This window comes from Misgurnus anguillicaudatus, chromosome 16 (genome assembly GCF_027580225.2).
Source record: "Misgurnus anguillicaudatus chromosome 16, ASM2758022v2, whole genome shotgun sequence".
NCBI lineage: Eukaryota > Metazoa > Chordata > Actinopteri > Cypriniformes > Cobitidae > Misgurnus > Misgurnus anguillicaudatus.
In genome coordinates, this window is record NC_073352.2 from 7,446,714 (window position 1) to 7,467,761 (window position 21,048).

The 21,048-nt window shown below is 42.3% G+C and overlaps 1 protein-coding gene, 1 long non-coding RNA gene and 1 pseudogene across 2 annotated transcripts in view; 2 read left to right on the forward strand and 1 right to left on the reverse strand.

The window, feature by feature from the left end:
- LOC129422414 (NACHT, LRR and PYD domains-containing protein 3-like) overlaps window positions 1-248 on the reverse strand; it is a 100,399-nt pseudogene extending 100,151 nt beyond the window's left edge.
- LOC141350026 (uncharacterized) overlaps window positions 1-21,048 on the forward strand; it is a 413,142-nt gene that overhangs the window by 51,727 nt on the left and 340,367 nt on the right. The window lies entirely within an intron of this gene.
- LOC141350134 (uncharacterized) lies at window positions 11,766-14,383 on the forward strand. Its single transcript, XM_073854610.1, has 2 exons — window positions 11,766-12,059; window positions 12,998-14,383. Exon 2 carries the CDS (start codon window positions 13,250-13,252, stop codon window positions 14,381-14,383), a length of 1,134 nt encoding a protein of 377 aa, XP_073710711.1. The 5' UTR covers window positions 11,766-12,059; window positions 12,998-13,249.

Here is a 21,048-nt window from a genome sequence, read left to right on the forward strand (position 1 = left end):
CCATAAAACTGACAGTCACCGTTTCTACTCTGTACAATCTGAATAAACAGTTAACACATTACTTGAAAATGAAATCTATGAATCCTGTGAAGATAAATAAGAGCTAAATCAGATCATTTATACAGTCAGTATAGTGGTCATGAAGATACTCACTGTGTTTTTCTCTCTTAATGTTGTTTACGTCCTTACAACACAAAATTGATCCTGATAAGATGGGTTCACTTTCATATCTCACACCTGAGGAGGAGGAGGAGCCAAAACTGAAAAAAGACTTTATGCTAAATCCACAATCATGACCAACAGGGTAAACAAACACCAGTAAAATTTTACCTTTATGTCATTAAACCAGTCAATCAAAACTTTTTGAGAAACTCAAAGTGACTGATGAAGTTTTATCATCTTATATTTTCTCTTTTCTTAATCTTGTAGGTAAATCACACAATAGGAAAAACATCGCCCTCTAGAGGCAAGTAAAGATACATTAACACATATTAACCTTACACACCACACATTCCTTCCTTAAAAAATCAAGACTTCACTCTGCTTAAATTAGTAGTTATAACCTTATAACAGGGGTGGGGACACCTGATAATTTATAGGAGGAGAGCCATTATAATGCAAAACGGATCTTGAGGCTTGCATTATAAAAAACATTATTTTATTTTTGTTTATTTATTATATATATTTTTTAAATTAAATAAAACACAAAAAAAAATAAAATACCAAAATTAAATAATATTCCCAAAGATTTTCCACAGACATACAATGAAAAAAACATTTCAGAATTTCAAATGGCAATATACCAAAAAGACACCCATAACAGTTTATTAAAATTTACATACTTAGGGCAATTTCCGTTTTATTTGATCTCAAATTCTGTGTTTTCCGTTTTTATTTTAAAATCATATCTTATCAATTGAAAACATTAAATTACATATAAGCCGATCTATTTTGGATGTCACTACAACAATGCTACTGACACAAGCAATCAAATGTTTAGTTTTTTCTTTTAATCATAAGAGTATACTCATCTTGTTTTACTTTTCAGGCATCTGTATTAAATATAAATATATTAGTTATGAAATTGTCTGTTAAACAACTATGATTTAACATTAGCAATAAATACTAATAAAACATTGCACAGTCCTCACTGTATGAATTAAATGTGCAGCTGCAAAAGTTGTTCAGTTAAGAGTAGTGAGTGATTTTTACTTTTGATGTGAAATTAACATTTCTGACCCAGAAAGCAGCAGGCTCCTGTCACTTTAAGACCCAAGACAGCTTTATGACTGCACTGTTTAAATACTGAAAAACATCCAGCTGTTTATATTCTCTTAAACAAGAAAGAAAACTTAGTTCAGTGATCATGCACATGTTGACTGACAGTGCTGATGCAATCATGTCTGAGGAACATATACAAGCTATTCACCTTATTTTTCACGACAAGGGCGGCGCCATTGCACTCATTTTGTCAACGTACTTCCGGACGCATAGATGATGAGCATATCATCTACCGACGTAACGACTGACGAGACATTATGAGACTATCTGAGCGCTGTATGTAAGTTTTCTCTGTGCTCCCAACTTAAAACATTTACAGCATTAGCGTTATTTGTCATTTTGCTAAAGTTATAGTGAACTACAAACAATCTTCTAACTACTAAGCTAGCTATCGTATGCGTGGTGTCCTGCTGGTTTGCCTGCGTGTGTGAAGTGCGGGGCTCTGAATGTGACAGACGCTTTGCCAAAACAACTATGCATGTTACAGTATAGCTACGTGCGATGTTGTGAATTTTTTTTACGTCTGTTGCACCAAAACTTATATTTACTGGTGTCATGACAATAGAGAGCTTTCCATCCTCACACCACAGACCCATCAAACACGTAAAGTGTATTTTACGTCCAGACTAGTCTTACCACCGGGTTGTGCAACTGGCCCCTGTAGTGTCCAGACCATGGGTCTCCAACCCTGTTCCTGTAAGGCAGTGGTTCTCAAATTTTTCAGCGTATGGCCCCCCTTGTGTACGGCACATTCCTTCGCGGCCCCCCCAAAGAAAATTTATGACAAAAAACTGTTCTAAAACTCAACTTTTAATTAAACAAAACATATTGAATGATAAAAAGTAGTGCTGTTGGTTAGTAGTTTTTTTTTTAGGTTTAATTGCACAGAATTCATGATAAATTCATTTACTTTATAAAATGTCATAAAACTGGGGCCCCCCTGGCACCATCTCGCGGCCCCCCTGGGGGCCCCGTCCCCCAGTTTGAGAACCACTGCTTTAAGGCACCTGTCCTGCATATTTTAGTTCCAACCCTACTCCAACACACCTGCCTCTAATTTTAGGTAGCCTAGAACAACTTCATAAGCAGGTTCAGGTGTGTTTGATTGAGGTTGTAGCTGTAATTTGAAGGAGAGGTGCCTTCCAGGAACAGGATTGGAGACCCATGGTCTGGATACTACAGGGGCCAGTTGCACAACTGGGCGTAAACCCGGTGGTAAGACTTGTCTGGACGTAAAATACACTTTACGTGTTTGATGGGTCTGTGGTATGAGGATGGAAAGCTCTCTATTGTCATGACGCCAGTAAATATAAGTTTTGGTGCAACAGACGTAAAAAAAATTCACAACATCGCACGTAGCTATACTGTAACATGCATAGTTGTTTTGGCAAAGCGTCTGTCACATTCAGAGCCCCGCACTTCACACACGCAGGCAAACCAGATCCAAGTACTCCTGCCCTAAGACCAGCGCGTTGTTCACTATCAATAACACAGCGATATGAAACCATTAAGTACTCCTGCCCTAAGAGCAGCGCATTGTTCAGTATCAATAACACAGCGATATGAAACCATTAAGTACTTCTGCCCTAAGAGCAGCGCGTAGTTCACTATCAATAAGACAGCTATATCAACCTAATAAGTACTTCTGCTCTAGGAGCAGCTCGTAGTTCACTATCAATACCACAGCGATATGAACCTATTAAGTACTTCTGCCCTAAGACCAGCTCGTAGTTCACTGTCAATAAGACAGCTATATCAACCTATTAATTACTTCTGCCCTAAGAGCAGCGCGTAGTTCACTATCAATAAGACAGCTATATCAACCTATTAAGTACTTCTGCCCTAAGGGCAGCGCGTAGTTCACTATCAATAAGACAGCGATATCAACCTATTAAGTACTTCTGCCCTAAGAGCAGCGCGTTGTTCACTATCAATAACACAGCGATATGAAACCATTAAGTAGTTCTTCCCTAAGAGCAGCGCGTGGTTCACTATCAATAAGACAGCTATATCAACCTATTAAGTACTTCTGCTCTAAGAGCAGCTCGTAGTTCACTATCAATACCACAGCGATATGAACCCTTTAAGTACTCCTGCCCTAAGAGCAGCGCGTAGTTCACTATCAATAACACAGCGATATGAACCCTTTAAGTACTCCTGCCCTAAGAGCAGCGCGTAGTTCACTATCAATACCACAGCGATATGAACCTATTAAGTACTTCTGCCCTAAGACCAGCTCGTAGTTCACTATCAATAAGACAGCTATATCAACCTATTAAGTACTTCTGCCCTAAGAGCAGCGCGTAGTTCACTATCAATAACACAGCGATATAAAATCATTAAGTACTCCTGCCCTAAGAGGAGTGCGTTGTTCACTATCAATAACACAGCAATATGAACCCATTAAGTACTCCTGCCCTAAAAGCAGTGCGTTGTTCACTATCAATAACACAGCGACATGAACCCATTAAGTACCCTGCCCTAAGAGCAGCGCGTTGTTCACTATCAATAACACAGCGATATGAACCCATTAAGTACTCCTGCCCTAAGAGCAGCGCGTTGTTCACTATCAATAACACAGCGATATGAACCCATTAAGTACTCCTGCCCTAAGAGCAGCGCGTTGTTCACTATCAATAACACAGCGATATAAAACCATTAAGTACTTTTGCCCTAAGAGCAGCGCATTGTTCACTATCAATAACACAGCGATATGAACCCATTAAGTACTCCTGCCCTAAGAGCAGCGTGTTGTTCACTATCAATAACACAGCGATATAAAACCATTAAGTACTTCTGCCCTAAGAGCAGCGCGTAGTTCACTATCAATAACACAGCGATATGAACCCATTAAGTACTCCTGCCCTAAGAGCAGCGCGTTGTTCACTATCAATAACACAGCAATATGAACCCATTAAGTACTCCTGCCCTAAGAGATGCGCGTTGTTCACTATTAATAACACAGCGATATGAACCCATTAAGTACTCCTGCCCTAAGAGCAGCGCGTTGTTCAGTATCAATAACACAGCGATATGAACCCATGAAGTACTCCTGCCCTAAGAGCAGTTGTCACAAGTCGGGGCGGACCCAGATGCTAAGAGGCCACGCCCCTTTTGAATTTCCACCTCGAGGAGGTTCCCAAAGCCACCCCAATGACCAGACATGCAGGAACAAGTAAATTAATATGAAACTTTATTTAAATTAGTTAAAATAATGTTCAAGAGGGGGAAGGGGGACTTAAAAATCAAGGCCTCTTCCGGCCTAGGCAAACGTTGCAGCGAGGGAAGGGAAAGGGACTTAAAAACTAAGGCCTCTTCTGGCCTAGGCAGACGTTGCAGCGAGGGAAGGGAAAGGGGCTTAAAACTAACGCCTCTTCTGGCCTGGACGGACGTTGCAGTAGGGGATAGCTCAAAGGGGCTTAAGGGTCTCCTACAGCCGTAAGTCGTATTCCCTGGTTGTCCTGTTCTCTTCTGGAACACAGAATGCTTAATGCTCTAATTTAACCAACTTCCTCTTACTTGCAGATGGGGACTGAGGTGGATCCAGCAAGTTCATGTTCAGGTATCTCGTTCGTAGATTTCTCCTTTAGAGGCTCTGGGCTGCAACACGAAGTCAGCGATCTTACAACTCACTGTAGTTTTCTCTCTCTCTCCCAGATGGACTGGCATCAGCCGATGCAGCAGGTATCGTTCGGGTATAGGGTCTGTGCTCTCCGTCTTTAGAAGGTCCGTAACTGCAACATAAGATCAACACTTTTGTAACTCACTATGCTCCCTCTCTCCTTCACAGGTGGGCTGGTGTTGGCGACTACGGTAGGTATTTTTTCTGGTATAGGATCTGTGCTCTCCCTCTTTAGAAGGTTTGTGGCTGCAACACAAGATCAACACTTTTACAACTCACTGTACTTTCTCCCTTTCTCACAGGTGGACTGGCATCGGCAGATACGGTAGGGATTTTCTCTGGTATGGGATCTGTGCTCTCCTTCTTTAGAAGCTTCGTGGCTGCAACACAAGATCAACACTTTTACAACTCACTGTGCTTTCTCTCTTTCTCACATGTAGACTGGCATCGGTAGATACGGTAGGTATTTTCTCTGGTATAGGATTTAGCGTAAACTTTCCGGTATCTTTCAGGGTGTGCAATGTATGGGTGTAACTCACAGACCGTTCGCGAGGAGATTATTAATTTTTGACCTTCTCTCTAGGCCTCTTCTCAGCCCTGAGGATGGAGTACTGTCACCGCCAAGCCGAACGCTGCCCTCTCCTCTCGTGTAGCTCCAGAGATCGGGACAGGGGCGCACCTTTGTAGAGGCTCCGTGACAAACAGGTTACTACACGCTAAACTGCCATATACACACTGTCGGCCCTATTTTAACGATCTGAAACGCAAGTCCGAAGCGCAAAGCGCAAGTGACTTTGTGGGCGGATCTTGGGCGCTGTTGCTATTTTCCCGGCGGGAGAAATAAGTCTTGCGCCGGGCGCAAATCAATAAGGGGTTGGTCTGAAGTAGGTTCATTATTCATAGGTGTGGTTTGGGCGTAATTTCAAATAAACCAATCAGAACGCTATCCAACATTCCCTTTAAACGCAAGGGCGCAAGTTCAATGGCGGGTTGCTATTATTATGACGGATTTAACAGGCGCACGCCAGGAGCGGTTCACAGCCGAGGAGACCCACGTTCTTGTAAGAGCCGTCAAAGACAGAGAAGTTGTTTTGTATGGGGATGGGAGAAACCCCGTCCAAATCAGCGTCGGTTAAACAGGCGTGAGAGGAAATAGACGCAATTGTCTCATCAGCTGCGCCAAGCACTACAATGATGTCAGGAGACGGGTCCCAAGCTTGCCAGCATAAATCGGGCACGCCGGGCACACAGGAGGACATCGCTGCGTCCACCCTCACCGCTGAAAGGGTTTGGGGGCTTTGAAATCGGACACAAGAAACGCAAGCAAGGTCCAACCCCAAAGTACACTTACAAATCAAGTTCACATACATTAAGGTTTCTTATGAAAACATTTTTATTATTATTTAGATAAAATAAACGTAATACAGCCACACAACAAACTTATGAAAATATTTTAATCGTTATTTGCATGATAATTGTTTAACGCTGCCACACAAAATAAATAAAAACTATCACCACAATGCTCACCACAATGATTTCCCTTATCTCATGTATTAATATTTTTTATTGTTACAATTTATGATTTAATGATTTCCCTTATCTTATATTTTTTATTGTAACAATTTATGATTTGCAAAAATAACTGTTGCATCTGTGTAGATTAGATAAGCAATGCGCGTTGTGCACGCTATACATTATGGTCAAGCATGCGCCCTTAAAATAGCATAATGAACCATGCGCAACGCGCCACTGACTTTAGACTAGTTTTTTTTGTTTAGTAGCGCAATTGTTTTTTGAAACTGCAAAATAGCATAAGAGATGGTTTGCGCCGGAGCACGCCTCCTTTTTTGCGCTGAACCGCCCAGGGAGCGCAAGTTCATTCCCTAGTTTGCCGACGTGCGTCTGTGGAGGGAAAAACCCGCTGTGCGCCAGTGCAAAATACGAAATGATACATGCGTCACTGACAAAGTCAATTGTGCTGGGTGCAAGATAGGGCCCTGTGTCTTCTTTTACAGGTACATCAGCATTAAAATCTCTACTCACGCCGAGGCCTGGATCTTCTGTACAACCCACCACCGACTTCACTGTCTACACAACAGGGGCTCTGGACACCACACCCGTTTCCAATGGGCCTTCACTGCACAGCATATGATTTAAAAGCACTCCATCCACCACACGGTGTTCCTCTTGTGGCCGACTCACTATACTGGCTCCTGACAACAGATACACAGCAAAACACTGCACGACATCAAGTGTTCACACTCAGCAAAGTCAAGACTCACCCACGACACACTTATAGTGACAAAGATTAAGGTCAGGCCAAGATCTTCCTAGAGTCGATATGGGCCGGCGGGGCGTTTGTGATGGAGGCTGATGGTTGAAGCTAGCTGTTGCAATGACTCTCTTCCCTTGAGATGCTACGCAGCCGGCTCACCTACCACTCTGCTTCGTGACAGGGCCGCTGTCCTCTTTCACCTGTGTTTACACACACATAAAGCAATATATTTGCAAATAATACATCCAGCTGTAAGTTCCTTGTACTCACAATATGTTGTCACTCTCTCTCATTCAAGCCTCGGTGTTATCCACACAGGCTGGCGTCGTACTTGGTTGTATTCACTTCACTTTCATCCGACTACCGGGTTACAAACATGTAGGTTAAACTTTTCCACAGCATCAAATGAAACTTCCAAATATACTCAACCACCGATTTCCTCTTCTTTTATCTCCACTCGTTTTCTCCTTTATCTCTCCGTTTGCATGCCACCACAACACAGTATCTGCTTTACCACCAGAACCAGAGAGCCCAGCCAACACAACGAACCCAATGGGTAAAATTCAACCCAAAAAAAAAACTCAACACTAACCTTCTGTTTTCTCTTCCCTTTATACTCTTTCGTTTCCTTACGTCCTCCAATCCCTAATCGCTGTGTTTGTTTTCCACACCTGTGTCTCATTCGCTTGATTTTCGCTGCAGCGTTTTCCCGGAAGTCCAGTGTATCTGCATACTGCCGCCGGGTGGAACTCAACTCCGGGCGGAACCGATCTTCCGAATTTTTGGTTTCGCCCCATGCATTTGTCACCTTGTGACACAGTGCGTTGTTCACTATCAATAACACAGCGATATGAACCCATTAAGTACTCCTGCCCTAAGAGCAGCGCGTTGTTCACAATCAATAACACAGCGATATGAACCCATTAAGTACTCCTGCCCTAAGAGGAGTGCGTTGTTCACTATCAATAACAGCGATATAAAACCATTAAGTACTCCTGCCCTAAGAGCAGTGCGTTGTTCACTATCAATAACACATCGATATAAAACCATTAAGTACTCCTGCCCTAAGAGCAGCGCGTAGTTCACCATCAATAACACAGCTATATCAACCTATTAAGTACTTCTGCCCTAAGAGCAACGCGTAGTTCACTATCAATAACACAGCGATATAAAATCATTAAGTACTCCTGCCCTAAGAGCAGCGCGTTGTTCACTATCAATAAACACAGTGATATGAACCTATTAAGTACTCCTGCCCTAAGAGCAGAGCGTTGTTCACTATCCATAACACAGCGATATGAAACCATTAAGTACTTCTGCCCTAAGAGCGGCGCGTAGTTCCCTATCAATAAGACAGCTATATCAACCTATTAAGTACTTCTGCCCTAAGAGCAGCTCGTAGTTCACTATCAATACCACAGCGATATGAACCTATTAAGTACTTCTGCCCTAAGACCAGCTCGTAGTTCACTATCAATAAGACAGCTATATCAACCTATTAAGTACTTCTGCCCTTAGAGCAGCACGTAGTTCACTATCAATAAGACAGCGATATGAACCCATTAAGTACTTCTGCCCTAAGACCAGCTCGTAGTTCACTATCAATAAGACAGCTATATCAACCTATTAAAGGAAAACTTCAGACAATTTAAATTTGAATATTTTATTAAATTGGGTCACCTATGTAGTAGAAGTGTGAAGTTATTTTAGAAATTGGTGCCCTCTAGGCCAAGAAAAGCCAGAAAATGTGTTTTTTGGCTTATGTGGATGAAAAACACCAAGTCCCAGAATGCATTGCTTCGCTGGTCTACGAGGCCACTCCCTATTCACGCCTACCGGTTCGAGACGGCAGCGAGCTGTACTTGGGAGGGAGGGAGATTCAACTAGACTAGATACAACTTTTACAGACACGTCTGCGACGATTTAGTTGATATATTATTACTGTATAGATGCTACCTTTTCCACATCGAAATGATGATAAGTTGCATTGTACCAGGATGTTCAACCAAAACCGGGAAAAGGACAAGCAGTAAGTTTTCATCGTTTGCTGCGGTGTAAACAATGGCTGCGGGCTATCAATCACGCAAAGTGTCGAGAAGACAACGATGCGGTAAAATTAAAAAACCAGAGGGTTTGCAGTCTCCATTTCAAGCATGAAGACATCGAACCCAATGTACTCGGAATGAAGCGAAACACGTAAAAGGACACTGCAATTCCGTTCATGTTTACCTTCACAGACACGACGAACAGCCGGAGCCATCCGGTATCAAACGCATTCGTCTACGTTTGAGGTAAGACTCTTGCTAATACTCGTTTCTGATCACACAGTAGCCTTTACATAGTGATACAGTTGTTATCAAAGTAACGCTAGATAGATAATGACACATAAGTTGGCTGTTCTCAAAATAAAACAACTGTTAGCTACCGAGCTACTTCTGGAGTTGCGTAAGCACGAAAGCCTGTTGCTGTAAAGTTATTCGATGGTTGAGATAACTGCAGATACATTTGCCAGATGTACATTATTAATTAAATAATATTTATGCATGCTACACGTAAATAACATTGCATTTTATCTGTAAAACTGTAAAATATAGTAATATGCAATTTATCATTGCATATTACTGTATTGCATATCATTTTTATAGCTTTAGTTATTTTGCATATTTATATTCAGACTTTATTGATCCGGTGGTGAAATTCAAAAACTACCTGCAAAGTCAAACTTCTGCTGTTATTTTGGTGAAAGAAATGCAAAAGTGTTGTTCTCCATTTACTCACAAGTTTCCAGAAGAAGGGGGAAAAAAGAACAATGATATCCTCCTTGCATGGACCAGGTCAGTGTTTGATTGTAATGTGGGAGACTTTACATTGGTTTGCAAGGTTTGTCATGGTCCTGTCAGCCCTGTATGTATTTTGTGTGTTTCATATGACAGGATCATGGCAGCCCACTGTTGTCTTGTTTTGTGTGGAGAGCCATGTGGTCTGTGTATGTTTTGTGTACCGCATGCTCTCCTGTCTTTAGTCTTAACCTTACCCTCCTGTTTCCTTGTTAAGTCTTGATTAGTTAATTCCCTTCACCTGTTTTTCATTGTTCCCTAGTTTAGTTTTCCCTATTTAAAGCCATTGTGTCTTACGTCTTGTACCGGTTCATTGTGTATCGTATGATACCGTCTCGTGTGTGCTTTGTCTGTCCTGTCTAGATTATTTTATAGTCATTGTAATTGTTTGCCCCCTTGAGGGTGTTTATGATTTAATAAACGTCTTTTAGTTACGAGCTGTCTGCGATTGGGTTCTATCCACCACCACACCCTGACAAGGTTAAGAGTTACTAATTGTATTATCTTTTATAGGTCTGTCCTAAATCATATGTGGTTTTCCTGTGCAACCAGTAAGGGAGACGTTGAGGTAAGACATTTGATTCTAATTTGATTCATTTTTAGGAAAAACAATTTTTCTAGACTTATTGTATCTTAGGCCTAAATATTTAATAAATAGCAAAGTATGCCTAATAAGTATACAAGGCTGAACCACATAGATGTGAAATATAAAGGCTATCATGATAATTTTGCCAACAATGAACCATGCTTTTGTTAAGTTTATAATACGCCCTCTTCAAAGACCCCACCTTTTTTTAAACCTTGAGCTATCTAAATCCATAATTATTTAATAAGAAACCCATCAGAAATGATTGACACATTATGAGGTGGGAGGGAGCGGGACACAGGAACAGAGGGAGAGCACTGGAGAGATATATATGTGGATTGTTAAGCAAACCTGTACTATCTCTTTTAATATAATCACTTTCTTATCAACTATATTTGAGTTTTAAAAATCCATATAATTACATACCATATGAGCCTCTGGAGACGACTGACGGACAATGAAACTTGACATTGCTCCATCCTGTGCCAGCCTCTCGCTCCTCTTGTGATTATCTCCTCATGCGTGCTGCTTAATATCACACACTCCGCCGTGACAAACAGAAAAAACGCGACGGCATATGGTACATTTGTCCTTGTATTCATTGTCCCTCATGCATTCCAGCCACGGGTAGTCATTTTCCCATTCAATTTTATATTTTTGTGCTCGTTTCTTTTTCGCCGGCTGCTCGGATGCAGTCATTTTTACATTTCCCGCTGTTGTCACTTGTCGTAATCGTTGCTATGATACGTGACATCACAATGACTGAAACGACCAATGGGGCTGCAAGATGTTAAAAACGCTACGCTGATCATAGACAAACAGAGGGAGAAATTACCGCACCGTCAGGGTTTTCTTATACCAATGATGCGGTCTTCGTTCATGGCTGACATATAAGCTATGTGTCTGTCATGTATTTGCACTGAATTAATTTTCATAAAATACGGAACAAACTGCGTTCCGTATCAGTTCAATACGGAACAAGAATTTTATGTGTCAAATACGGGAAGGATTCCGTATTATACGGAATGGTTGGCAACCCTATACATGCTTCATATTACATATCCATATTTATTCTGCTCTTACAAGGTAACAGTAATAAACTGAAACATTTATATTTTGTTTATATTACTCTAACCACCTTCTGTAAACAAACAGTATATGTGACACTCACAAAATAAGTTTTGTTGAGATTATTACTTTTTGTGTCCTTTCCTTTGAGTGCAATGGTATTTTATTTTATTCTGAACTATATAATTGAATACTAATGAGAGACTATGGAAAAAGCACACAATGTATTTCATAAAACGGACACAAGGTGGCAGTAACAACGAGCGCTGCGTCATACGGGGACATTTAGCGATGCACAGAGCAAGACGAGCTCATAATCCAAGTGAATGGAGAAAGAGCAACAGTTGTCCTGTGTTACTGATTTCCCTGTAATATTTCTGATATTTCCAGGTTAGTTACACACCTTTAATGTGATTACAGATGTTTATGAACTAATATGAATCCCTAGTGACGTGTGCTCTGTGAGTTAAAAGTATGTCAATTGTGTAAACAATTAAGTTTAACACTGCACGGTTTACAAAATGGCGGCTGGCGTCCGCATATTGTTTACTTTGTGTTTCTTATGGCTCCGGGACATTTGTGGGTTATTTTAATGTGTGTGGAAAACAGCTATGTGTTTGATACAAAGTTAAAAGGGTAAAAAGTTAATGTGAATGTACAGTGTAAGACCAGTTATGGTTGCGGCCTTGTTTTAAGGGCATGTGCATGTTGATACTATGAATATACAGATCCAGTTCATAGAACTGAACGCTTAGTTATGAGACAGAGGTTTATTTTTCATGTATACATATTTATTTTTCAAGTTTATGTTCTCATAGAGTAAATGTAATACTGCAAATGAAAATGATTCTGTTGTATAAAGTGTGTAAAGTGAACACTTATAAAATGTAAAGTTATTACAAAACCACTCTTTTGATAAGAGGACAAAGAGAAAAGCTGTGTAAACAAAAGGGTAAACATGATTGATGGTAGACCAAAAATAGGATTTAAAGGTGACATGTTTATTTTTGGTTTCATAAAAATGTTGATAAGTGAATGTTTATAAAATATGTGAGGATACATTAATGTGAAAATAGAACTTTGAAGAAAATGTAAGGATACATTTATGTGAAAACAGACCTTTTGAGCAATATTCAAGTGTCATGGTATCCAAATGTGGATATAAGCTGTGTTTCAATGCAGAACAAACAAAAATAACAGAAGATGATTCATGATTGCAGATACAAAGTTAAAGTGGAGTTAAAAATAAAGATAATCCAAGTGAATGGAGAAAGAGCAACAGTTGTCCTGTGTTACTGATTTCCCTGTAATATTTCTGATATTTCCAGGGCACTCCTATCAGAGGATTATCTATATATCTGTCAGTGGGGACCTAGTTGGGACCCGCTACAGATTCTTGGGGGCTCGTCCGGGATTCTTCGGCGTCACCTAGTGGAGCAGGAGCCGAATGATGACGATACTGACCAGCAACTAGCCCTGTCCAGCTGTGGGGATCGCAATCGTAGACGAGTGGAGGCCTGCAATCCAAAGCCGACTGCACCATCACTGAATCGTGTTGCCAGCCGCGACGAGGAGCCATCATGTCGAGTGGGGGGAGGAAAAGCCTAGTGTGGGACATTAGGAAGAGCCTACTCACCCTGACAACTGAAGAGCTTCTTCGGGTTGCCGGGGCAATAACCCCAGTGTCGGACGTGGACCAGTCAGAGCTCGTGGATCAGGAGGAATGCTACGATCACATCAACTCGTTTATGTACAGTAAGCAGTTACTTGAAACAGAGGACGAGGGAATGGTTCAGTTGCTGATGTTAAAAGATGCTATTGATGATATAGTAAGAATTCGTGATGTAATATCATTTAAAAGTGTAAAGGGTGATTCTGAGTTACATACTGGGCAGGGTGGTGATAAGTTTGACAATCCTGTTGATTTTACTGAGGGTTCTGTTACAATCCAAACACCCCCTGAACACACTACAGACACACACCCGCAGAGTAAACACACACCCACTTTAGTCAGTACTACATCCCCTAGTGGTATTGTCGAACCAGATTCAGGCTTTGCTAAGGCTGCCATGTTAAATACACCTGACACATCAAACACTGACTTGCTTAGAGCGCTCGCTAGCTATGAGGAGCTTAGCAAGAAACTCATACAGTGTATGCCAGCACATGCCTTGCCGTTGCAGACACATATGCCCCTGTCACAGACTCATATGCCCCTGTCACAGACTCATATGCCCCTGTCACAGACACAAATGCCCTCTTCACAGACACATACGCCCTCATCCTCAGTCCTGTTGAGGCAGCCAGACAGAAACCCCCTTGGTGAGCATGCCTCTCAGTCAGCTCGCGAGGGAATGGTGTCCTTAAGGGAACTCAGCTACCTTTCACGGAGAGAGTTCAAAGTGCAAGGTGGGCAGATTGGTGACCAATCCTCAGATATCAGTTACAATAATGTCTGCAGGCAAATTGATGATGGAATCAAAGAAGGATTCTCAGACTCAGAGATTGTTCGTGGCGTGCTCAAAATTATAAGACCAGGCATATTCAAAGAGATGTTGATAAATAAAGACGACATGGTAGTGGCTGAACTCAAGGGATTTCTTCAAACTCATCTACGACAAAAAAACAGCACAGACTTATTCCACGAGAGGATGTCTACCAAACACGACGAGACTGAGACACCACACCACTTTCTATATCGGCTGATAGGCTAAAACCAACGGATCTTACTTACATCCAAACTTTCTGACACTAACATTAAATACTCTCCAGCTACAGTGCAAGATGTCTTTCTACATACAGTGTACCAAGGCTTTGGACACAAACACGCTGACATACGCAGAGAGCTCAAACCTCTGTTGACAACCAGTGGGGTCACTGATGAAATGATTCTGCGCCATGTGATGAAAATCACCAGTGAAGAAAACGAGCGGATGAAACGACTTGGCTCGTCCCGCAGACAGATGGTAACAAATGCACACAGCGCACAGCTCGAGTCAGATGTAGTAAAGCCACCTAACACAAAGCCAGAGAGTGTAGGGTCCAAGTTAAAACAGACAAAACCCGATCCCCTAAGTGACCTCACAACCAAGGTAGAGGAGCTCACCAGACTTGTAGAGGCTTTGCAAAAACAAAACCAACAACAGTTAACTCACAGTGAGCGCCAGTACAATCAAAGCCGGACACACTCTAAACGTGGAAAGCCATATGGTTGTCCAAGTTGCGTGGAACAAGGCAGGCAAGACTGTAAACACTGTTTCACATGTGGGGAAGAAGGACACCGTGCAGCAGGCTGTCTACAGCGACCAAGGAGACAGGGAAACTCCAACCGGGCACTGGAGAGGGACATCTAGTGACCGGGTCTGAAAACAAGTCCCAACCAGAAGGTGAGGTCAACAATGACAAAGCGTGTTCACCCTCACACTTAACGACAAGCACATTAAGTCACTGTAACCAAGTAGCTCAGCTCCCTCCCCAGTCACCACGTGTAGCTAAAGCTAGAGCAGTCGCTAGCCTGATCGGGAAAAAGGCCCTAGTTCAGAGTTATCTAAATGGCTTAGCAGTCACTTCTTTGCTTGACTCTGGGTCCCAAGTTAGTATAGTCAGTCGTGCCTGGAAAGAAGAGTACCTACCTGACCTCAATATTCACTCAGTTTCTGAGATCTTAGGAGAGGAAGACCTGAAGGTTATTGCTGCAAATGGTAGTCTCATTCCCTATGATGGGTGGGTAGCTATTACAGTGAACTTGCCAGGGAATTTAGACCCCAACCTGTCCATTAGTGTTCCATTCCTCATCAGCAGCTACCCTATGGAAAAACCATTGATTGGCTTTAACGTCTTGGAAGTGTTAGTTTGTGGAAAACCAGAGAGACTAGTGCCAGTACTTGCTAGCCTTCTTAGCAATGCCATATCTGTTCCCAAAGAGACTGCTGAAGCTCTTGTTAACTTTATTCAGACAGCCAAGCCAGTTATGCAGCAGGGACGCTTAAGAACAGGTGCCAAGGATATCGTGCTTCCAGCTGGTCAAGTGCTGTGGGTGAAGTGTCTGGTTCCATCAAACATGGATGCCTCTACCCAATTAGTGTTGTTCGAGACGGATGAAGACAGCCTACCATCTGGACAGTGGGATACAGGACCAGGCTTGTTTGAAATCCAGAACCCAACAAAGCCCTTTGTCACCATTCCAGTTGGCAATAACACCAATCATGACATCACAATACCACGAAAAACCGCTCTAGGGATTCTGCAGCGTGTTGAAAATGTTGTGGAGCCAGATATCTTGGACAAAACTCAACCTTCAGCGACTGTCAGTCAGGTAACCACCACTCAGGACAGCAATTCAGCCCCACCCCTGTGGGACCCACCTGTAAACCTTGACCACCTGGAGGGAGAACAGCAAGAGATTGCCAGGAAGATGCTTTATGAGGAGTCGAATGCCTTTGCTAGGGATGGAAACGACCTTGGCTGTATTCCAAATCTGCAAATGGTGATTAACCTCAAGGACGACGTTCCTGTGCAAAGAGCGTACACATCCATTCCCAGACCACTGTTTAAAGAAGTGAAAGATTACATTCAAGATCTTCTTATAAAAGGTTGGATAGTGAAATCGAAGTCTGCCTATTCCGCCCCAGTTGTATGTGTGCGAAAGAAGGCACTCTTCGTCTGTGCATAGACTACCGTCTCCTAAATCAAAAAACTGTACCTGACAGACATCCACTGCCGCGTATACAGGATTTGATAGACACACTAGGTGGGTACTCAATGTTCAGCATACTGGACCAAGGTAAAGCTTACCACCAGGGGTTTGTGGCAGAAGGGTCACGCCATCTCACCGCCTTCATCACCCCCTGGGGGCTTTACGAATGGGTACGGATCCCTTTTGGACTTTCTAATGCGCCTGCGGCTTTTCAGAGGAGCATGGAGGAGATGTTGGGCTCCCTGAGAGACGAGTACTGCATCCCGTACCTTGATGACCTACTGTGTTACTCCAGATCTTTCAGTGACCACGTGGAGGTGATTCGAAAGGTCCTCCAAGCACTGAAGCATCATGGGGTAAAGTTACGGGCAGAAAAGTGTGAGATGTTTCAGAAGGAGGTTCGCTATGTCGGACGCCTGGTGTCGGCCGAGGGAGTTCGAATTGACCCCAAAGACCTAGAGGCAGTAATGGCTTTAAAAACCAAAACACCCCAAACAGTTGGAGACCTCAGACGGGTTCTTGGCTTCCTGAGCTATTACCGCTCCTACATACAGGATTTCGCTAAAATAGCAAAGCCATTGTATGAGTTGCTCCAAGTTAAGTCCTCCATACCGCAACCCCTTCCACGTCAATGCAAGTCCAAGGGTCCACAGCTCCCGTCCAAAACACCCATCTTGTGGAAGGCTGACCACCAAAGTACTTTGGAAAGGCTTGTAAATATGCTGACCAACCCCCCAGTCCTTGCATACCCCAACTTCGAGGAGCCGTTCATTCTACACACGGATGCATCGGAGAAAGGGCTCGGTGCAATCCTTTATCAGCGACAGTGTGGAAAAATGCGTGTCATTGGATATGGGTCGCGAACTCTGACACCAGCTGAAAGAAATTACAGACTCCACAGTGGAAAACTCGAGTTCCTCGCTCTGAAGTGGGCAGTGTGCGAGAAATTTAGAGACTACCTCTTCTATGCTCCGCATTTCACCATCTACACTGATAACAATCCGCTGACTTATGTCATGAGCACTACGAAACTCAATGCAGTTGGACATCGGTGGGTTGGAGATTTGTCAGAGTTCCACTTCAGTATCAAATACAGGCCTGGGAAAAACAACATAGATGCCGACACGCTCTCACGTATCCCTCTTGATATTGACAATTACGTGGAGAAATGCATAGAGGAACTGTCTCAGGATGTGCTGCATGCGACTTGGGAAGGGAGTAGAGCAGCCCAAAAGAAGGATGTAGCATGGATAGCTGCACTTTACACCTCCTCTGCTGATGTAATACCTCAGCCTCATTCACTCTTGCCTGAAATAAGCTGCGAAGAGCTGGGAAAAGCCCAACGAGAGGACCCTGGAATAGGGGAGATAATGAAATTGAAAGAGGTAAATAATGTTCTCACGGATGAAGTCAGAAGGTCAGTGAGTGGGCTCACTCGCAAGCTCCTTCATGAGTGGAGTCAACTACATTTGGAGAATGGAGTCCTGTACCGCCAAACACCAGAAAGAAAACAGTTAGTCCTACCCACCAAGTACCGGTCAGTTGCTCTGAAACATCTCCATGACAACATGGGACATGTTGGCACAGAACGTGTTCTCCATCTCGCCAGAGAACGTTTCTATTGGCCGCAGATGAAGAGATGCATTGAAGAGTATGTAACAAGAAAATGCAGTTGCATAAAACAAAAGAAACCCACCACACACATCCGCGCGCCAATGGGTGGTCTGACTTCTGCTTCCCCTCTCGATCTGGTTTGCATAGAATACTTACATCTGGAGAAAAGCAAAGGAGGCTATGAGTATATTCTGGTAGTAATAGACCATTTTACCAGGTTTGCTCAGGCTTACCCAACTAAAAATAAATCAGGACAAACAGCGGCTGAACGGATATACAATGATTACATACCTCGTCTGGGTTACCCAAATCGTCTCCACCATGATCAGGGACGTGAGTTTGAAAACAGCCTTTTCCGCACCCTTGGGCGCCTGTCAGGGGTTGGACACTCACGAACATCTCCGTACCACCCACAATGTAATCCCGCTAAGCGGTTTAACCGCACACTGTTGCAAATGTTACGGACACTGACAGACAGAGAGAAGGAGAGATGGAAAGAGCATTTGCCGCAGATGATACACGCTTATAACTGTACCTGCCACGAATCCACCGGATACTCACCTCATTACCTGCTGTATGGGCAACACCCCCGTCTCCCCGTGGATCTCTTGTTTGGATTACTGGATAACACTGAATCAGTGACACACAAAGGATATGTGGATAAATGGTCAAAAAGGATGACGGAAGCGTACAAGATTGCAAACAAATCTAGCTTGTCATCAAGTGCAAAGAACAAGTCCTACTATGATCAAAAGGTGAGGGGCGTGGTCCTCAAACCAGGAGATCGAGTACTGGTTCGAAACATGGGTGAGCGAGGTGGACCCGGTAAGCTACGCTCATATTGGGAGAAGAGGATCTATGTGGTGAAGGAGCAAATCTCAGATAATCCGGTCTACGTCATTCATGCTGAAGGAGACCCAAATGCAAGGAACAGGACTATACACAGAAATTTGCTGCTTTTAGTGAATGACTTGCCTGTTGAGAACCCAGCACAGCCAGCTGACCCAGTTATAACCCCACGTCAGGGGCAAAAGCTACCTCAACAGAGCGTGAACTCTGCTGACAAGGATGGGATATCGGACACTGATGATGAGGATGAATGGACAGGAGGTTATTGGCTGAGAACACCTGTAGCAAGGATGGAAAATGGTCAAGTTGGACAAAACAGATCAGCAACTTCATGGAGAGAGCAAAGTCCAATATCAAAGTCATCTCCTACAACAGTGCCTGGTCTGACCCCAAAGAAACCAACCATGACCCAGAAAGAATGTCCAGATACATTACTGACAGAGGAAAGTGAACCAATGGACGCATACTTACCAGATGGACAAGAGACACCTGAAAGAGAATATACACACATGCGTGAGACAAACCTACCTGAAAGTGAGCACAAACAAAACATTCCTGAAAAAGAGGATAGGCAAAGTTTAATGGATAGAGACGTGGATTTAGTAGAAGAGGAATCACACAGAAATGAACAACCTGATGTCCCTTACTTACCTCAGCCTGGAAGAGATGAGCAAAATGAACATGCTGAACAAATACAGGAGGAAAGACTGGATTACCCATCTATGACAACTTGTCCTGCAGAAGATACACACAGAGAGGTTAGGAGGTCTGCCAGGGAGAGAAGGCCAAAGCCAGTGTTCACTTATGAGTCATTGGGCCAACCTTCAATACAAACACATATAGATTCTATTTCCTCACAGATTACCTCACCTCCCTTACCATTCATGCCACACATAGCCAGACAATTTCTTCTGCCTACGCCTTACGTACCACAGATGTATATGCCTTACACATACTACATGCCAGTTACCACACAAGTTTATTAGAAAAAAAAGGTTTTTTTTGTTGTTGTAACAAATGTCGGGAGCCATTTTTGTTTGTCGGGGTGGATGTGACACTCACAAAATAAGTTTTGTTGAGATTATTACTTTTTGTGTCCTTTCCTTTGAGTGCAATGGTATTTTATTTTATTCTGAACTATATAATTGAATACTAATGACAGACTATGGAAAAAGCACACAATGTATTTCATAAAACGGACACAAGGTGGCAGTAACAACGAGTGCTGCGTCATACGGGGACATTTAGCGATGCACAGAGCAAGACGAGCTCATAATCCAAGTGAATGGAGAAAGAGCAACAGTTGTCCTGTGTTACTGATTTCCCTGTAATATTTCTGATATATCCAGGTTAGTTACACACCTTTAATGTGATTACAGATGTTTATGAACTAATATGAATCCCTAGGGACGTGTGCTCTGTGAGTTAAAAGTATGTCAATTGTGTAAACAATTAAGTTTAACACTGCACGGTTTACAAAATGGCGGCTGGCGTCCGCATATTGTTTACTTTGTGTTTCTTATGGCTCCGGGACATTTGTGGGTTATTTTAATGTGTGTGGAAAACAGCTATGTGTTTGATACAAAGTTAAAAGGGTAAAAAGTTAATGTGAATGTACAGTGTAAGACCAGTTATGGTTGCGGCCTTGTTTTAAGGGCACGTGCATGTTGATACTATGAATATACAGATCCAGCTCATAGAACTGAACGCTTAGTTATGAGACAGAGGTTTATTTTTCATGTATACATATTTATTTTTCAAGTTTATGTTCTCATAGAGTAAATGTAATACTGCAAATGAAAATGATTCTGTTGTATAAAGTGTGTAAAGTGACACTTATATAATGTAAAGTTCTTACAAAACCACTCTTTTGATAAGAGGACAAAGAGAAAAGCTGTGTAAACAAAAGGGTAAACATGATTGATGGTAGACCAAAAAAAGGATTTAAAGGTGACATGTTTATTTTTGGTTTCATAAAAATGTTGATAAGTGAATGTTTATAAAATATGTGAGGATACATTAATGTGAAAATAGAACTTTGAAGAAAATGTGAGGATACATTTATGTGAAAACAGACCTTTTGAGCAATATTCAAGTGTCATGGTATCCAAATGTGGATATAAGCTGTGTTTCAATGCAGAACAAACAAAAATAACAGAAGATGATTCATGATTGCAGATACAAAGTTAAAGTGGAGTTAAAAATAAAGATAATCCAAGT

Bases quoted from the DNA above. Each gene is read 5' to 3' on its own strand.
- LOC141350134 (XM_073854610.1), top strand. From the start codon at position 13,250: ATGTCGAGTGGGGGGAGGAAAAGCCTAGTGTGGGACATTAGGAAGAGC.